Source organism: Trichophyton verrucosum (assembly GCF_000151505.1).
Source record: "Trichophyton verrucosum HKI 0517 chromosome Unknown contig00683_1.f1.exp, whole genome shotgun sequence".
NCBI classification, from domain to species: Eukaryota; Fungi; Ascomycota; class Eurotiomycetes; order Onygenales; family Arthrodermataceae; genus Trichophyton; species Trichophyton verrucosum.
In genome coordinates, this window is record NW_003315285.1 from 1 (window position 1) to 19161 (window position 19161).

General features: G+C 47.8%; 7 protein-coding genes across 7 annotated transcripts; 3 read left to right on the top strand and 4 right to left on the bottom strand.

The window, feature by feature from the left end:
- Nucleotides 1-48: 48 nt before the first annotated feature.
- On the bottom strand, nt 49-1657 carry TRV_06220 (uncharacterized protein; the record flags this gene model as incomplete). The annotated part of the gene is made up of 2 exons (XM_003019682.1): nt 49-1043; nt 1111-1657. 2 exons carry the CDS (start codon nt 1655-1657, stop codon nt 49-51), a joined length of 1542 nt encoding a protein of 513 aa, XP_003019728.1.
- A 686-nt stretch (nt 1658-2343) lies between these two features.
- On the top strand, nt 2344-2941 carry TRV_06221 (uncharacterized protein; the record flags this gene model as incomplete). Its single annotated transcript, XM_003019683.1, has 2 exons — nt 2344-2817; nt 2852-2941. The coding sequence occupies 2 exons, from the start codon at nt 2344-2346 to the stop codon at nt 2939-2941; spliced, it is 564 nt and encodes a 187-aa protein (XP_003019729.1).
- A 953-nt stretch (nt 2942-3894) lies between these two features.
- On the top strand, nt 3895-7045 carry TRV_06222 (uncharacterized protein; the record flags this gene model as incomplete). Its single annotated transcript, XM_003019684.1, has 3 exons — nt 3895-5074; nt 5129-6669; nt 6731-7045. 3 exons carry the CDS (start codon nt 3895-3897, stop codon nt 7043-7045), a joined length of 3036 nt encoding a protein of 1011 aa, XP_003019730.1.
- Nucleotides 7046-9055: 2010 nt separating this feature from the next.
- Nucleotides 9056-10659, bottom strand: TRV_06223 (uncharacterized protein; the record flags this gene model as incomplete). Its single annotated transcript, XM_003025774.1, has 2 exons — nt 9056-9317; nt 9377-10659. The coding sequence occupies 2 exons, from the start codon at nt 10657-10659 to the stop codon at nt 9056-9058; spliced, it is 1545 nt and encodes a 514-aa protein (XP_003025820.1).
- Nucleotides 10660-11146: 487 nt separating this feature from the next.
- Nucleotides 11147-14553, bottom strand: TRV_06224 (uncharacterized protein; the record flags this gene model as incomplete). The annotated part of the gene is made up of 2 exons (XM_003025775.1): nt 11147-12463; nt 12541-14553. 2 exons carry the CDS (start codon nt 14551-14553, stop codon nt 11147-11149), a joined length of 3330 nt encoding a protein of 1109 aa, XP_003025821.1.
- Nucleotides 14554-17317: 2764 nt separating this feature from the next.
- Nucleotides 17318-17878, top strand: TRV_06225 (uncharacterized protein; the record flags this gene model as incomplete). Its single annotated transcript, XM_003025776.1, has 1 exon — nt 17318-17878. One exon carries the CDS (start codon nt 17318-17320, stop codon nt 17876-17878), a length of 561 nt encoding a protein of 186 aa, XP_003025822.1.
- A 94-nt stretch (nt 17879-17972) lies between these two features.
- Nucleotides 17973-18905, bottom strand: TRV_06226 (uncharacterized protein; the record flags this gene model as incomplete). Its single annotated transcript, XM_003025777.1, has 1 exon — nt 17973-18905. One exon carries the CDS (start codon nt 18903-18905, stop codon nt 17973-17975), a length of 933 nt encoding a protein of 310 aa, XP_003025823.1.
- Between the last annotated feature and the right edge of the window lie 256 nt (nt 18906-19161).

Consider the following 19161-nt stretch of genomic DNA (forward strand, 5'->3'; position numbering starts at 1 on the left):
CGCCAACTAGATAATGGGGGGTTAGGAGGGAGTGAAAGGGGCTCTCTTCTAAATAGCCCTTGCAGCCTCCCCAGCTCCGCTGTCAACAACAGTAGCCTGCTCAGCTTTCATCTTTCCCTTGTTGATACCGCCGACACCAACGCCCATTCTCCTAGCCACGTAGCGCTGTGCAACAACACCCACGGCCAAAGTAATTGCGTCTTCAACCCATTCGGCCACCCATTCACGTGGATCGACTCCTCCGCTCTCAATTATTTCAGCAATGGCTTCTGGAACGGTTGATTGCATTTCTTGAGAGGCAGAGCTTTGGTCTGCGGAAGAGGGGTCAGGGGCAGGAGCATCAAGCCAGTCGATCCATTTCTGTGGAATAGACTGGGATATTGTATGGAAAGCAATGCCATGGATGGGATCATGCAGGTACACGGCGAAGGACACTTCTTCCTCAGTTTCTTGTTCAGCCTCCACGACGCCGCTGGTTGGCTTGTCAGTTTCTCCGCTGGGTCCAGCGCCGGCCTGGAAAAGGTCTTCTGATACGGGCTGGCTGATAGCTTGGATTGCCAGGAAGATATCACTATTCCTGACGGGATTGGTGTCGGATAGAATTTCGGAAGCTTGACGGGTAGCTTCTTCTATACCGCCGCGAGCTGCGAAAAAGTCATTTGCGTAAGACTCAGCACTCGCTCGCGCAAGCTTGCTGGCTACCATGGTACCCTTGATGGCAGAGATCGAGCGACCACCTCCTGGAGAGGCATAACGCCACCATGGCCCATCATTCCAACCTGCTGAGCTATATTGACTGGTACCCGCGCCCTCTCCACGCTTTGGTGCAGCTTCCTGGCCACGTTGGATGACGAGTAAGTCACCTCCCTCGACCTGGGCCATGACTCGGGAAAACACATTGTATATGAGAGGATCTAGGGCAGGATATCCTTGGAGATCATGCGTGATATGGATTTGGAGACGTTCATGAGTTGATATTGGAGGAGCCAGAGTGTGGAGAAGGGATGTAACCGTTGGAAGTGCGAGTGTGCGTAGCTCTCCCCCTATATTATATCTGATTAGTAGGTAAATCATCCAGGCCATTCTTGGGATACAAATATAGTAGCTCACCGAGTCCCCTAAGAGCACCGACATTACCACGGACCTGGTCTGCCCATTTCTGGGCGTCTTCGTTTTTCCGGATCTCCTGCACTGCTGCCTCAGCTTGCTTGACGGCCGCGGTAGCCGTAGCAAAGAGACCACCCCACCATCCACCTCCGCCGCCGCCGCCGCTACTGCTACTGGTCTGCGGCTGTGGTGGGCTCGGCGGTGTATTCTGTGTCTCTGATAAGGGCGTGATGCTCCGATGGTATGCTCTTGTGCTATCTCCTGACTTCCTGGTCTGTAACTTCTCCTCGCTGGACCGGTCGGTAGTGGGTGTAGCGGTAGCCGCCGCCGGCTTCGGTGACTTGGTCGAGGGCGATGAGATCTGGGGCGTTGCAGGGCGACTTGCGGGCCTCTGGGAGACTAGATTCTGGAATTCATCAAGCACGTCGTCCTCGACGGCTCCTTGCTTGCCTGGCTGTGGTGGTTTGGCGTTGACGGCATCGACGCTCAGGTCGTCGAACTGAGCCAGCAGCTCGTCGGTGGTTGGTGTGTGCTTGCCGTCTTTCGTCATCTTTGTTCCTTGTTCCGTCACAGACGGTGCCTGTAGCTTCACTGCATACGTTGTCGTAGCTTAGATAGTTGCTGTCTCGCAGTATGTCGGGCCGTCGTGCGGTTGGTTCCAACCAAGCTGTCTTGAGCTTGGGAGGACCCTCGCCTCTTGGCACCTAGGACGTCACCACGACAGGCCGTTTACACAGTACAGATGCACACCGGACATTTAACACAACTACTGCATGCCGGTATCTATCATACTAGCATTTTATGTAGTGGGTAGGTGATATGATTGACGGGTTCAAAAGAAAGGGAAAGGAAAGAAGGGGGGAAAAAAAAAAAAATTAAAAAAAAAAAGCGACACCGCAGGGATTCGAACCCTGGCTCCCGAAGGAATTGCATGGCTATGTATGCAGAGAAACTGTATAACGGTAGCAGTGCAACGTATTAACCACTCTACCACAGTGCCTCGGTGTGATGCTGGTGGTCCCGCTCAGCTTTCCATAACCAGCAGCATCGCATCGCCGCGCCAGCGCCACGCCGCTGTTGCATCATATATTGCAAACATACAGGAGCGATTCTACGTATATAAAAAGGGCAAAGTCGCACTTTCTGCTCGCCTCTCTTGACTAATTCTCCTAGCTATAGCTTACGTCGTCACCCACTCACTGCCTGCTCTGGACATTACCGCTGTCTTCTTTCAAGATGGTGTCGAAATGGACATCTGAAGAGGTGATGGCCTACTTCGTCCTCGGGCCCATATTTGTCACAGCGTGTTTGATTATCTGCCGGCTATCAATTTGGCTGCTTGAGCCGATCCTCGAAATAGTGCTTGAGTATATGGGTGCACAGCGGGCTGTGGATATTATCAGGGAGGCCAACATGAAAAGGGTTCACCACAGAGCCCCCCAACCCCAGGTGCAGAACAAGGCGAAGGAGGACTGTAGTCCCAGTCTGGTCGATGTAGCCCATGACATACATGTCTTCAGGCAGAGAGACATCCTTCTGAGAAAAATGATCCTGGATACTGTCGTGATGGGGAAAGCCAAAGAGATTGAAACAATTGATGTGATCGGCCCTGAGGACTGGAAATTAAAGCTAGCCGATTCAAAACAGAGGCTCGGGAATTGGGAGCAGTACTATTCATGCTTAATTAGGCGCCAGGCGCCCACGTCGAGGGTGAGACGGTTGGTCGAATCTTGGTTTTTTCTAGATGGATATGGACAGGGAAAACATCAATGTAAAGCCGCACAAAGATGCTGCGCAAGGGGATGCGGATGCTGCCAGAAGCCACGGGGTATGATTCCTCCGGGAGAGCTGTACTATTCTCATTGCACAGCATTCTGTCTTTGCTGTACTAGAGCTCGGGGATTTACAAAGCTCTCCATAGACTATACTTTTCGGGTCAAAACAAACAGATCACTAAAGTGACCACGCAGCAGCCAGACTAGAAATTTTCATAGATGTGGAAGGATAAAATGCGAATGACACCAGAGACAGTAATTGGACCGGTCACTCTAGCAGTCTCAGGTATGGGAGAAGCTATTCGTATATTAAAGATCAGATCATTTATTCATACACATCAGCAGCTAATGGTATGAATGAAGCTATGCGACATTGACTTTCCATCCATCCATAATGATAGGAGAGTATCAGAAATGACTGGGGTATAGTAGAATATTTACTTTTGCCTTTTCTTTCATCTCCATCTTTTCGCAGAGTTATCTTTATTACAATCGTTTGTTCTGTGTCATTATCTATATCCCAAGATACCGATGATGTTTCAGACGGGGTTATTAGCCGTCTTCAAGATGTTGGGTATAGATGGTGGTCTAAGAACCTCAGTTTTGGGTATTACTATAATCTCCTGTAAGGAACACAAGGATTACTACCGTTCGGGCTGCTGATGGTATCTCCACAAGTAAAATTTCTCCAAAAGGGGACGGTAATTTAACTTATATAAAAGAATTAAGGTTGTATCCCCAAATACACAGTATAACTATGGAGAGCTGCACTTGAAAAAGGGACAGAATACTAGGTGGATGAGTTTCTGCCTCGAAGCTGAAGTTTTGAGCTGTTTCGTGACCATCGCGGCAGGCGGCAAACGCGTCTAATGACAAACCATAAGCGCCTAGCTAGTCTTGCCCGGCGCTAAATAGATTCAATTTACCGCTTTCCAAGGACTACTCCAAGTCACAGATAATCAGCTGTGCAACGCTTGTATAAATTTTGGCATGCTCACAAGCTGAGAACATCATGAGCCGTGAAGAGAGCCCGAAGCGGCGAAAGATAGACTCCGATAGGTTCGCACCCTCGTCACCAAAGAGCTACACCGGCCCTGGCCCTAGACATATTTTCGAGCGGCGCGATAGACCCCCAGTGAACGACGACGATGACGGCCAGGAAAGGCCCAGCAGGGGACGAAATGGCTCATCAACTCCCCACCAGCACGCATTTGATGGCCCCGAAGCATTCGTGAACGATGATGATGCTATGGCCCTGGACCGAGACTGGTACATGGGTGATGAATCCGGACACACCTTTGGAGATGAGACGCATAACCCTTTTGGCGCCCCAGAAAGTGCTTGGGCGGATCAGATTCGCGAGGCCGCATTGTCAGAGAAGAAGAATAGTCGCCGCTTCAATGCCCGTGCTGTACAAAAACAAAAGGACGTGGATGCGTGGGAGACAAATCGCATGCTAACCTCGGGCGTTGCCCAGAGGAGGGACTATGACGCTGATTTTGAAGACGACGACGACTCAACGAGAGTACACTTGCTTGTCCATGATCTCCGTCCTCCCTTTTTAGATGGCCGTACAGTCTTCACGAAGCAGCTTGAACCTGTTCCCGCCGTACGAGACCCGCAGAGTGACATGGCTGTTTTTAGCCGTAAAGGAAGTAAAGTTGTACAGGAAAGGAGGCAGCGCAAGGAACGCCAGAAGCAAGCTCAAGACGCAACAAATGCTGCCGGGACGACTTTGGGAAATATCATGGGAGTTAAAGAGGATGAGGGTGATAGCGCAGCCGCAATTCCAGGGGAAGAAGATCAAAAGGCGGGCAACAACAGCAAATTTGCGTCTCATTTGAAAAAGTCGGAGGGATCCAGTGCCTTTAGCAGGAGCAAGACCTTACGGGAACAGAGGGAATATCTCCCTGCATTTGCCGTTAGAGAGGAACTCCTACGAGTGATAAGGGATAACCAAGTCGTTATTGTTGTTGGCCAGACCGGCTCTGGAAAGACTACGCAGTTGACTCAATTTCTTTATGAGGATGGTTACGGGGAGCTTGGCTTGATAGGCTGTACGCAGCCACGCCGTGTTGCTGCAATGAGTGTCGCCAAACGAGTCAGCGAAGAGATGGAAGTCAAACTAGGAGGGCTTGTGGGCTATGCTATACGTTTTGAAGACTGTACGAGCAGCGAAACGGTGATCAAATGTAAGTTGGCCCTTCCAGTGGTATAACGGAGCAAGTGGCTAACATTTCTTCTAGATATGACGGATGGAGTTCTCTTACGAGAGTCCTTGGTCCAACCCGATCTTGACAAATATTCTTGTATTATTATGGACGAGGCTCATGAAAGAGCTTTAAATACAGATGTTTTGATGGGCTTGATCAAGAAAGTTCTTGCAAGAAGAAGGGACCTTAAGCTTATCGTGACATCTGCTACCATGAACTCTGACCGATTTTCGAAATTCTATGGAGGAGCTCCAGAGTTTATAATTCCTGGACGTACTTTTCCTGTTGATATACAATACTCTCGTTCTCCGTGCGAAGACTACGTTGATAGCGCTGTCAAGCAAGTGTTGGCCATCCACGTTTCCCAGGGACCGGGTGATATCCTAGTTTTCATGACGGGGCAGGAAGATATCGAGGCTACTTGCGAATTGATACACGAGAGGTTAGCTCTTCTAAATGATCCGCCGAAGATCAGTGTTCTGCCCATATACAGCCAGATGCCAGCAGATTTACAAGCCAAAATTTTCGACAAGGCTCCTCCAGGAGTCAGGAAAGTCATCGTTGCTACCAATATTGCCGAGACCAGTTTGACGGTCGATGGCATTATGTATGTGGTAGATGCCGGGTTTTCGAAGTTAAAAGTGTACAATCCACGAATGGGCATGGACACACTCCAAATCACCCCGATTTCGCAGGCCAATGCTTCCCAGCGAGCTGGCCGAGCTGGCCGAACGGGGCCTGGGAAAGCATATCATTTGTATACTGAGCTTGCATTCAAGAATGAGTTTTATATACAAACAATCCCGGAAATTCAACGGACAAACCTTGCCAACACGGTACTCCTGCTCAAATCACTAGGAATCAAGGACCTGCTGGATTTCGATTTTATGGACCCTCCCCCTCAAGATACAATCACAACCTCGCTATTTGACCTTTGGGCTCTCGGGGCAATCGATAATTTGGGAGATTTAACTGCCATCGGCCGCCGAATGAGCGCATTCCCAATGGACCCGTCACTTGCGAAACTCCTAATTACTTCATCAGAGCTGTATGATTGCAGCGAAGAAATGCTCACGATCGTATCCATGCTCTCCGTACCCAGTGTGTTTTACCGTCCAAAGGAACGACAAGAAGAGTCCGATGCAGCTAGAGAAAAATTCTTCGTGCCAGAGTCAGACCATCTTACTCTTCTTCACGTCTACACACAATGGAAAGCAAACGGCTATTCAGATGGGTGGTGTGTGCGCCACTTCCTCCATCCCAAGGCTCTTCGACGAGCCAAGGAGATCCGTGAACAGCTACATGATATAATGAAAATGCAGAAAATGCAATTGACAAGCTGTGGTACGGATTGGGATATCATTCGAAAATGCATTTGTTCCGGCTACTACCATCAAGCTGGCCGGGTCAAGGGTATTGGGGAGTATATTAATTTGCGGACGAGTGTAACTGTGCAGCTACATCCCACCAGCTCCTTATACGGTCTTGGTTTCCTACCTGACTATGTGGTGTATCATGAATTGATATTAACCAGCAAAGAATACATGTCTACTGTTACTGCAGTTGATCCCCATGTGAGAATATACCTCCTCGTCCAGCATTTAGAGGCATAGCTAACATATTTTCTTTTACCAGTGGCTTGCCGATCTCGGTGGTGTTTTCTATTCAATTAAAGAAAAAGGCTACTCTGCCCGCGAACGCCGCGTTACAGAGCGTGAGTTCAATAGGAAAATGGAAATAGAAACACAAATGGCTGCAGATCGTCAGAGAGCTGCGGAACTTGCTGCCCGTGAAGCCGAGAAAGAGTCAGCTAAAAAGAGACAGGAAATACAAACTGCAGTGAGAAGACCGACTGCTACGCCAGGGATAAGGAAGGCTACTGGTGGCTTAGTCACAAGTGGTAGTGTGGTCAAGAGGCCGCCATCCAAAAGAGTGGGAAGGGGATTTTGAGTGGAAGTCAGTGTCTCTAGGTTTGAACAATAGGATAGAGGGATAGAGCGGCTGTCGAGAGCTTCATTTCACAGCATAGGTGTTAGATAAAATCATTTCGGCAGTTCGTACTGAGAACAATGCTCGTTTCACAGCGAATATCAGGTTGGTCTACTTCTTTTGGGTAGTATACACGAGCTATGAAAGCACTGACGTCAAGCTCTCCTTCGAATTTCTCGATTACCAGGAAACCTAACTTGAATATAATGAAGCCCCTATTGGGTTAATGCTTATTCGATTGCTCAATTGATGAAATTGATGCAGAAAAAGTGCAGTACAATGCTCCCAAATATGTAATCCGCGAATGCTCTGTATTAAACTTGTTAGCACATGCGATTTTTCTATTAACTGACATCCTGCCAATTGAAGTAAACACTGACCTTTCACTAGAACCCTCTCCCCGGTCTTTAATTGGCGTGTCTGCCCCGCTAGAAGTGCCAGAACTCCCGACAGTCTTAGTCTTCCCTACATCACTGGTTTGCATTCTTAAACTCGCAGTGAGGACGAACTGGCCAACAGCAGCAGAGAAGCCGCTTAGGAATGCATTAAAAGGCTGAATTGAGTAGAAACAGAATGGTTAGCCATAGTACCGTCTCATGGACTGTCTATAACAGATACCACAAGGATTTCCAGGTGTAGACTTACATAGTTGCCCGCTAAAACACAGTATACAAATTGAATTCCTCCAACCACGACTAAAAAGGCCATGAAGATATCTAAAAGTAGTGTCCGCTGGGGGGTGTTTGTGATGTAGTTATCCCATATATTCAGTATTATATCTTTCGCGGGAGCATTTGCAGACGTCGATAGCAGTGGCTTGGGCGCAGATGACGAAGCTGTCGCTTGCTTCACTTTGCTGGCCTGGGGAGTCGTTGCATCGGACTGTACTTCTCGACGTTTTGGCGCCATTGGGACAGGATTAAATGGAAGGAGGCTCGCGAAACCAAATAGCAAGTTATTTTTGGTATAGAAATCCCTCAAATATTTGCTAATTAAGCGTAAAAGCTGTGCGTTCTCTTGTCAAATTCATCTTCCTCGCTGCGATAGTCGATTTGGTGCATGATGCCATCTCGAAAGGAACAGGTCGCCAAACTATCACGTGATGATAGCCGTGTATTGTTGACTAAGCAGGAGCAACAGCCAACGTCGCGCGAAGGTAGAAGATATCCGTTCTATACACAACAGGTTGGCAACCACACATCGCTCGTGGGTATAAGAAGATACTGTTGAGGCACCGCTGAGACCAGTCAAACCAAAGCTTTCACAGTGTATTGCCGGGCAATAATGGTATGTTACTTAGCTGTTGCAGTTATGTCAATGCTTGCCATCTCTAATATCAGGCTTTCTAGAACGCAAATACAAGTTACTCGGCCGCTGCCCTCTCCCTTCTAACCTCCTGCGGCGGCATCATCGGGTATGCACGTACAGGATCGGTTCCATCCATTGTTGCGGGACTCACAATCGGTGCACTTTACGCCGTAAGCTATTTCCGCCTACAAGCTCATCAGCCTTATGGAGAGGAGATTGGCCTCCTCGCATCAGCTGTTCTAGGCGGTAGCTCCATTCCAAGAGTTATTAAAACCGGTGGAAAACCACTTCCTGTGGGACTGAGCATATTGGCAACTTATGGCTTAGTCGCATTCGGCTTGGCTTACCGAGATAAGAAGACGTCTGCTTAAATCGTAGGAAGTAGCAGGACGAGGGGTTGTTTCGAGGTGCTTGTGTTGTAGAAACAAGTATGTAATTCTAGAAAAGAAACGCTCACATCTCAACGTTACAAAGTACAGAGAGCTATCAAGCTAGATGTTCCTGTTCGCAGTTCCTAGACCTCCCTAGACCTCTCGCCCAATAACTCCACCTGCTATGAATGAATAGAAGTGTACAATAAACAGCGGATATCTCACAGTTTGTTAGGGGCAGGTTCGTTCTGTATCGACTACAGGGTACGTGGACGTTCTTCCTTGTCTGCTATTAGGTGTCCAAGTTTTCGTTCCGTAGTTCCACAGTATCGTCAAGTTGCTGGTTCAAAAGGTCACCAATCTCCATGCTATCCTGCATGATGCGTCGGGCTTCCTCATCGTCAACGTCCATGTCTTCCTTGACAAGAATTGTTGTCAGCTCTGGAACAAGCACTGCCTGAACATAGCCGGAAACTCCAACCGCCTGTACCAGCGAGTCTGATAAAGCCAATTCCCGTACTCGCGGAGCAAAGCGGGAAGTAATGACTTCCATCCTAAAATAGGCCTGTAAGCATGCAAAATGCGGGAGACTAAGCATAGGCTTAATTCTTACATATTCTTTGCGCCTCGAGCACCATAGTACCCGGTAGTCATCTTTTCTAGTTCCGAGTTAGTAATACTAAGACGGAAGTTTCCTTGCTTGTTGTGCTCCAGAGCAGATGATTTCAATAACTCTCGATAAACCGAGCAATTGTCGGGTAACAATATTCTTTCCAATTCTGCAAAATGGCCTTCAATGCGTGTCTGGAACGAGTCCCACTCTATAGTTGGATAACGTCTTTCCTTCCACTGCTGTTCCGCAGATTTCCTCCTGTGTAATAAGCAAAACCGGGATTGCTGACCCATTTTTTCCATTGATTTGAAAGATTTGAACAGTTCCATGTCCACCGGTATCTCGCACACAGGACACACTGTAACGGGGGCAGAGCGACGGTCAATCTCCTCCTGGAGCTCTGGGGGTATATGCACAGAAAATGACGAAGATACAGAGCTTAGCGGTGACACAGCTTCAAACCCATCACTAAGGTCCAGAATATCAGGGTCATTTTCACGGCAAGAGCTAGCTGGAATAGAAGCGTGAGCTTGCATGAAGGAGGCAGGATCCTTGAACTGGAGCCCTTTGTCAGCTTGGGACTTATGCGAGCTTTTAGGACTATCGTCACAACCGCTCGAAGGTTCCCTTTCAAACTCACGCGCCGCCCGATGTTTCAAGGGTGTTGGAGCATGAATGTTATGAGACGTCTTTGTTGAGTATTGCTTTTGTTTTCGGCCTTGCTTTGAGAATGCCTTGAATATACCTTCCTCTTCCTTATCTTTCTGGTAAGGATGAGTTGTAGGTCTCCTAATATTGCGTGTAGTCGCTGGCTTCTTAGATGTGTTCGACTGTTTCTTCCTAGGTGTCGTGGTTCTCTTTTGTCTCTTCGGTGAATTTTCATTCTCCGAAGCTTCACTCTGTCCCAGGCGGCTTTTTGGCAAATATTTTGCAGCGTCACTTTGCTGAATATGGTAATCTAAGTCCCTTGGTGAAAAGAGGGTTCTTTTCTGCGGATCACGAATTGTTGATATCTCCTCTACCTCCCCAAAGTCATCTTCGTCCTCATCGCTGGAAGCAAGGGGTTCATCGTCGGTCGCAGGTTCAGCCTTTTGCTTTGCTAATGTAGGGCTCAGCTGTTCTGCCGGATTGTCTGGCGATTGACTCCCTGTTTCCGCAACTCTCCTTTGCGCGCTCCGTGTTGGCCTCCCTCCGACCTGCGTAAGTGGTGGACCTCCAGCATGATTTCTCGTTGTTAATCGGGTTGATGCGTAGCTAGGGTCTGGCCTCGGGGCGGGAGCCATCCCTCATGGGCGCCAGCACGGTGGCGGTTGGGATTGGTAGGGACTATAGCCGTTCCGTGGTTCGCTCAATGCTTGTCGAAGCGGTTGTTTGCTGTCGTTTCGCGCGTTCCGTTTGCTGGTGGAGATTAAGTTAACTTAGACGCGGATAACTAACTATTTAACGAGTTAAGCGCCAAGTCAACCAGTTAACGACAAGAACATTTTAATACTACCGACACGAAGCCATCGAGCACTTATATCTATGCGAAGCGCTGAGAAAAGGCGGTCCAGAATGGCATTGAATAATGACTCCAGGCCATGAGCGTCCATTTAGTTGCTCCTTATCTCATGTAAGAGGCAGTTTATTAACTAAGTCACATAATGCTGAAATAGATACAAAATGTGTTTCATGGATTTAAAAAATAACAAGAAATGTAGAAGTAGCGTTGGACACATCGACCGCATTAGTGTCCTCGAGGTGCTCATAGTGCTCATAAATCAAACCATTTTATTGGAATGTCATCTTTATGTTAGGCTCGTTATAGTCATCGTGCTGGTCGGCCCAAGCATTGTGAGAAGGATTGATATCAGGAAGTCCGTGGTGACTGTTGGGTGAGGAGATCGAGGAGTATGCTGGGGAATCAGATGCTAATTTCTGAGGAGGTGAGGCGACTGGAGAACTGTAGGAGGTATCGAAGGTCATTTCAATCTCTTCCTCTTGAGTAGGCCATGTATGCGTTGACATTCTTGACTGGCTTTTGTTTTCCAACGACGCTGGCGAGGTGTTGGGCTTGGGAGATAAGATGGGGGCGGGATCTGGCTTTATATCTGTATCTTTATTTGTCGTGTCCTCTGCTGACACTGTTGGAGTCGAACCTGTCTGCGCGTTCGTAGTGGTAGGTGAATCATTGTTCAGGTCGAGGTTAATAGGAGGTAGTGTAGACTCTAGCTGTTTGATCTCAATATGCTCACCAGCGAGCTCAGCTCTGATGGCATCAATATCAAAGAGAACGGAGCTATCTGCATCGCCCGGCTTTCCAGACGAGCTCGACTCCTTTGCGCTCTTATTCACATCATAAGTTTCCCACCGCTTCTTTTGAGCAAGTTTCCCGCTCTTAAAGAAACCAAACCGCTTCTTGTCCGGTTTCAACTCGGCTTGTCTGCGAGCTTCGTCTATTTCACGCATTAATTCACGCTGTCGTTCTTCATGCTTGTCAGGGTCGGGGTCTTCGATTTCTGTAAACTCGTCGCTTTCTACATCCCATCCAACCTCTCGTAGAAGTCGAGGCATCGCAGTACGGTAGGCCATATGGCCACTGACAAGATGTGTAACATTAACATTCTCGATCCCTGGAATACCTTCGACAGGGGCGAGTCCAGCTACACGCATAATTCCGCCACTGGTGGCCCGGAAAAGGTAACCGAGAATCCAATCATTTGAAGAATAGCCATTCACAAACCTCCCAGATACGACGCTTCGGGCCCTGGTATACTCGTCCTTTGATACAACGACAGGAGATCCAAATAGGTATACGTTCTGCACCAGCCCAAATGCGCCTTTGTTGGCAAGTTCCTTCAGGCAGGAAAAGATTAAGCGCGAGCCCAGTGAGAACCCAAGGAGGGTGATGGGTCTATTGCCTAAATTTTTGTTTATCAGAGAATCAGCCAGTATTAACCCAGCAGCATTCGCTCGAGCGAGTGACACGTTCCAGGGATTGTCAATGAGATACGACAGCTTTGTCAGAACAATAGGCAATTGCAGTGACGCCATCAGGGCGGTAAGAATCGTGGCACCCAGAACTTGTTGAAGACCTTGTGTAAGAGCCTTAGGAAGATCATTAGCTAACTTATTTCCTTATACACTAATTTTAAGGGGAAAAGAAGAGGAGTTGGACAGCATACCTCAGTAGCAAGAATATTGATGGTTTGTCCTGTACTTTGTAACATCTCAGGCTCCCACAGAACAGAATAAATATCGCCCATAATAGGATCCACAGTACTAAATGGCAATCGAATATCATCGACCTTGCCATTCATCCATCCAGAAACTGTGACAATAAGATTAAGTCGTTTGTTGTTGTGTAGAGGGCGATACTCAAACGTTTTGACAGCGCCTGTCCTTCTGTCAGAGGCCTTGATCCCAATGGTACTCCCTGCAACGGTTGCGCCCGAGGTTATCAGAGCTGTTCCACCAACCCCGCCAAGGAAGGCACCTGTACCACTGACTCCGATAGTGGTGAAGCCGGCAGCAAGACCAGCACCAATAACGGGCGCAAGAAGCCCAGCCGAGAGGCCAATTACCAGACCACCTCCAACCGTTGCTAAGCCCATTATCAGATAACGCTGCTTCAAAGCAGCCTTCCTTCGGGATTCTAAATGTTGTGCTTCATCCCATGTCTCCTTGTTAGCTTCTTGTTGCATTTCTAATGCATCAATAATGCGTTTCTCAAACCGGCAAATTTGAGTCCAGGATATGTGCATGGATTCTCCAACCAATTCGAGCAGCTTTCTCGATCTTGCATCGTACGTTGCATCTGCAATAAGAACGAGAAATAGATCACAAAGAACAGTCCACCGAAGGTCTATATCTAGATCTTTGGACTGTTGAAGTTCGGAGGGTGATTGAATTTCTGGTATTTCGTTACTGTCATTACATTCATAAGGCGGTGGAGGCGTGGGTGATCGTGGTGGTTCATCAGAAAGTTTGGACATTTTGTTGTTAACATCTGCAGCAGACTGGTCGACTGGTCCTTTGGGGCTGGATTCAGACTCCTGGGCAAGGGGATTCTTCACACGAGAATTCCGCATTAACGGAGATACTAGGTCCTCTGGCCGAACCCCATGTTCTGCCAATTGTTCAATCATAACTTGTTCATCGGAGTTAATCTCCATATGCCCGTAGAGTCTGATCATTATTTGTTGACCCCATTTTGTCATTGAATCTACTGCAGTGCTGAGAAATTTGCGCGTCGTCTTTGATGATGACTCGTATGATTCCACTTGCTTAACCATTTGAAAAATGGTTAATCTTGTAGCCCCAACATACGCAATTCTTTGACCTTCGGTAAGAAGGTCTTTTGTTGCTTCTAATTGTGATGTTGGATCGCGTAAATCATCGTCTTCAACGCCAAGAGCATTGCTTTGGGGCTCCTTAAACAAGTAGCTCGTATTTTCGTCCATGCTGGTTGCAGATTGAGCATCCTCGTCAATTTGAATTCGGGTATATCCCTTTCCAGCCCCTCCTAGGCCTTGATAAGCCATAGCGTCATCATCTTTGGCACCGCGGGCCACTATTCTTCCATAATCATCGTAAACGTCAAACTCTCCCAATGCTGGCATGTCTTGCCATGTATCCTCTTCTTTTTCTTCTTCGGAATCATCTTTTGTCGTTATCTTTTGATGTGACCACTCCGATACATCCTTTGAATGCGCCTCATGGGGCGGCTGAGAAGCGCTGTTATTCTCGGTAGCGCTAGGTTTCGTGGAGGTGTCATTCTCTTGTGTGTCTGAGGAACTGACCGGAGTCTTATCATGGCTTATAATGGATCCTGGTTCGTCAACATGTAAACCGGCTGACTTTCTTTTCTGCACCTCGAGAGGTCCAGACACAGATCTGGCCATGGGCTTTGGGATATCTGAACCCGCAGGTGTCTTCGATCTATGTGGGAGACTTGGGGATACACTCTGTGCTGACGCAGATCTTGCTGCCGGGGTTGATCTTCCAGGCCTAGCCGGCAACCCAAAATCATCCAGCTCTTCTTTGGCCGCAGCTGCTTTGGTCGATGAGATTTCCGGCCCTTTCTGATCAGTCCCTTCGCCACATTGGCCTGCCTTCTCATGGCCGGCACTGCCCTCTACCATTTTCTTGTCTCCATTCCCCTCAATATTACCGTCCACAGATTTTACGGAGTTCATTATAGGTCAACGTCGTTCTCACCGCCACGATGAGATGATGCAAGAGTTCCAGCGCAAAGGTTTTCCCAAGTAGCAAGGGACGACATTCCCAGTTAGCCAAGTGGTTAAGTATTCTCGATACCTGTCTAATGGGCCGTTGGTTTGTGGCGTCTTTTGGCTGAGGCAATGTCGGGGGCTGTGTATCGAGAAAATGAGTAAAACGGTAAATTAGGGTGTTAAACGTGCTAGAAATGAAACAAGCAGTGAAAACGGCCTATATATAATGTCTCATTATCGTTTGGTCGTGGTAGATGGAGGAAAAGACAGGAGACCATGTAGGTCATGAGATCATAGGAATCAGCCCCTAGTTATCTAAGATCGATTAGCTTCAGCATCACTCCTTGGTTATGGTAGAGGCGTCGGGCGAAGCCCACGAATATCTCACTCTTACTTTGTGGGCTAATCTCTGCCCATAGCTAGATATAGGCCAAACCAGACGAGGGTGATTCAGGGGCCTTTTGTGAAGCTTTTCCCCCTTGCATCAATTCCGTCTGCCTCGCGTTCTCGTCTTTTCTTCCCTGAACAAAGCTTTAAATTGGAAACAGGAGAGTTTAAGCTTTTCACGTGCTTAAGGATAATTAATAATCCGAGAGTTTATTTGGACCTCACCTCAGGTGCTTACCTAAGTCAAACCAACTTCAATGTTAAATATACGTTCAATACTCTTCCGAATAGTGCTCATAAGGATAGCTGGCCTGTGGCTTCTCAGAATGAGTGACTCCGAGCACATGATGGCAGAGTTTACATAAAGGGTTTGTGGTGGTTCCTTATATTCTCTACTCCTGGCTTTGGAAGTGGACAAAGGCCAAGCATGAAACCGGGTCATAACCGCAGGCAGATCAAGTTGTTGGATCCACCAAGGCGTCTCTCAGAAAAGGAAAAGAATGGTGGTATGGAGGACTAAACCTAGATTTTGTGTGCACAGTGTAACAGAGACACAGAAAAAATTGTCCCGGCTGACAAACAAGGCTACAGACCCAAGAGCCGATATATTTCGGCTGTGCAAAACCTTTCGAGAGATAGAGGAGCCATAGAACTCACTAGTTATTAAGTACTAGTTAATTACTCGTTGTTGATGTGACATAAGTGATAACACTGCCTCGGTAGGTAATTCAATTCAACTGCCAATGACTGATGAAGCCCATATTAACACCATTGGTATTGTTATCCCTTCAGCTCCACCCCTCTAAGACGGGACTTTATATAATTAAGTTCGGCGACATGAAACCCGCATGGGCGGGGCTTTGGCGGCTAGCTCGGCGAATAACTAACCAACTAGCCAAGTATAAAAGGCTCCAAACACCCCATAACTTAACTAACCAACTAAGTAGTCAGTTCTCCGCTTTGAATCAATCTTTCTTTGCCCAACTTCTCACGATATCTGCTTTTCAGATGTACTATCTCAAAACTTTGACATATACAACCGATAGGGCACGTCCTTCGTGGGGGATTCAAGTTTTAGAGTTTGAGGGCGGCAGACTCACAAATAGTTAGTTATAACAAGTCGCCCGCCGTCTGTTGCTGAACGTGTGACATATTGATCAAGGCTTTGGACAGAAGTTATAGTACCATATGAAATCATTTAGCCCATCTATGGATATTTTAATAGCTACCTGAATATAATTCATTTTGCATGAGCAACTGGTGTTGGGTCTGATTGAGATACATGGCTCAATAGTGGCCGAAGATACCTTGTTTCGAGGTCACCTTTCTTCGGCGGCTCGCGAGAAGAGGTAACTGTCAAACTTAAGAGCCTCGTCCACAATGTTCAAAGCCGCTCAGATCATTTGTCAAATATTCAGAACTACACCAGAGTTTAGGATAACATTGAGGTTCTACTCTCAAAGGTGAGGCTGCGCTTAGGAAGGCTGCGCTACATTTGAGTACTGGGTGATCATCTGCCCGCACCATAGACTTTGTTTGAGGGGTATATCTTCTTCCTTTATTTATAAAAGATATCCTTGAGGTTTAACCACATTATGAATCGTTGTTATCCATGCGGCTTTCGATTCAACGATGAATTTTATGGATAATGAGGGTGAGTATGACATTCGCATACACCTGAAACGACTCTGCAGACTTCAGCTAGTGTCAGATAATCAAGGCATCGTGACTAAAGATGAACGATGGCTTAACTTGGGAGGCCCTGATGATATAGAGCTGGTCGGGGTTTGGGTAGGCTTGAATATAGCAAGATTGAATGACCTGTTTGCACTCCTACTAAATTCAAACCCGCGGGGTATTTTGCTCCAACCCTGTAGAGCTAGGGCAATAATTTGGTTCCTCTCACTGGTTAAGATAGGGATGCTAGTTTAACATTATGTTGAATACACTATGACAGTACCCGCTATGACAGTACCCATAATATATTCTCTATTAGCATCTTTGAAGGCGAACCTAGCCAGAGTATAGATATTAATGAAGATCAGAACCCATTGTACTGGCTTCCGCATACGCTTACTGTCAAAAGGAGGTGAAACCAGTGACATCTTTATATCTTGTGCAAGTGATGCCGCGGCATCTAAGATTACCGACTGTATAAAAAGCACTCCGATAGGGTTATCTATCAGATGATGCAGGAGGTAGCGGCAGCGGCGGATCAAATAGTCATCCGAGACGCTGGCCAAACACCGACTCCAACATGAACTCCAAGACCACCGTACTTTAGGATAGCCCATCGTAAAGTTGAGACTAGAATGTCATTCCAAACTTTCAGCAAAACAACATGGCAGCGTCGGCTTTCAAAACAGTCCAATACAGCAGCGAGCAGTTTGTCGAGAGCAGCGGTGCAATACTGTTTGATTTTTCGGCAGATATAGCTAAAGTGTGTCTGATCCACGACGTCAAGGACGACGAATGGCTGCTTGCTAAGGGACGGCGAAACTGCAATGAACGGCGGTGCGATGCTGCTCTCCGGGAAGTCCAAGAAGAGACTGGATACCACTGCCGCCTTTATCCTGTCGCAATGCCAACCCGAGCTCCAGCAGCATGTAGTACCTATAATATCCCCGATGAGGCGCGAGTTTATCACTGTCTAATGGAGCCATTCATGCTTTCCACCCGGGAGCTTGGGGACCATAATGTTAAGCTCATCTGGTGGTATATCGCGGAACTTGAGAAAGGCGTTCAAAAGACGGATGGCGAGACAGGATTTATTGCGCAGTTTTTCAGCTGTGACGAGGCTATACAGCGTTTGACGTTTCAGGATGACCGTGATGTTCTCGCCAAAGCAGTTTCTCTGGTGAATGGCTCCCGCAAGCCCGTTTTGACGACGTCGATTCCCTAAATGCTCCCTGCTGAGTATAAATTGCTGATGGACAACAAGTTTGCTGTTTGGGGAGGATTGGTTTATATCAAATATATACAGAGGAGTAGCCGGATTATATTTCTAGTATGATAGGGTGCTTCTTTGTTTTGCTGTCTGTTCCCGGCGCAAGAGCTGCATTTACTAGCCTTGTTGGGCTGCGTTGTGGGAGCCCCAGGAAGACTTTAAGCAGTGCTACCAACATCCAGAAACTCATTCGCAGGATTGCCGTTATACCACTTCTCTGTAGGACTGCATCTTCCCAGGCACTCTGTACCCCGTCATGGAGAAGGTAGTCTTCTCCGTATCCATCATGAGCATGACCGAATACCACGAGTTGCGGCCTTACTCTTCTTAACTCTTTTAACAGATACCCATCTCCTTTCTTCTTTCCAGCATCACGATGGAGTACGGGTGGCCCATGAACCACGACTATATCTGTATTGTCAGGGATTCTACCAGTCCAAACATCCCGAATTGCCGGGTACTGGAAGGCCCAAATACCGAATTCCGGTGTCTGAGGTGAACCGTAGATGTTCAATCTCCTCCCGTTTGGAAAGTGTAGGGCGACAGATCGGTCCTGAAGATACTCGACATCATACAAGTCCAAGCTGAAGACAGATGATCCAGGCTGGCTGGGAATGCGGGTAGGATGACGCTTAACGAAATCCGAATCGAGCAGGAGGTCGTGGTTTCCTGCTATAACGATTTTATGGGTATGTGGGAGTGTAGACAGCCATCGAAATTGACTGTGAAGCTCCTCAGATGTACCACGTTGAGTCAAGTCGCCAGCGTGGATGAGAAGATCGCCAGGTGAAACCTCTCTGGTCGAGTTGTGGGTATCCGAGATGCAGACAAGCTGGACAGGCTTGGTACCGGCTGGTGAAGCAGCAAGGGGCTGGAAACGGAGGTAAGCGCCATAGAGCGCATTAGCCAAGGTCTTGAGCCCAGAGAACGGAGGACTGCGATGCCCTTGGTTGTAGGGGTATGGTAAGAGATGGCTGTTCATGTTTGTCGGATGGTAACGCAGCTCAGCCGACTCTGGAAAATGGTCATGTGGCACCCCGAGGCCTCCTGAATCTCCCTGCCAGCAGTAACTCGCGCTTAGCTGACAGTCCGACTTGTCAACGGAAAATATCGCTCGATTCCGTCGTTAACTAGTTAGCTGGTGGAGATGGCCACCGGGTGAAGCTCCGGCAGGCGGCGACAGCTGGCCCGTCGTGACAACTAAGTTATCAGATTATCTCCCGAAGCCACACTGCTCT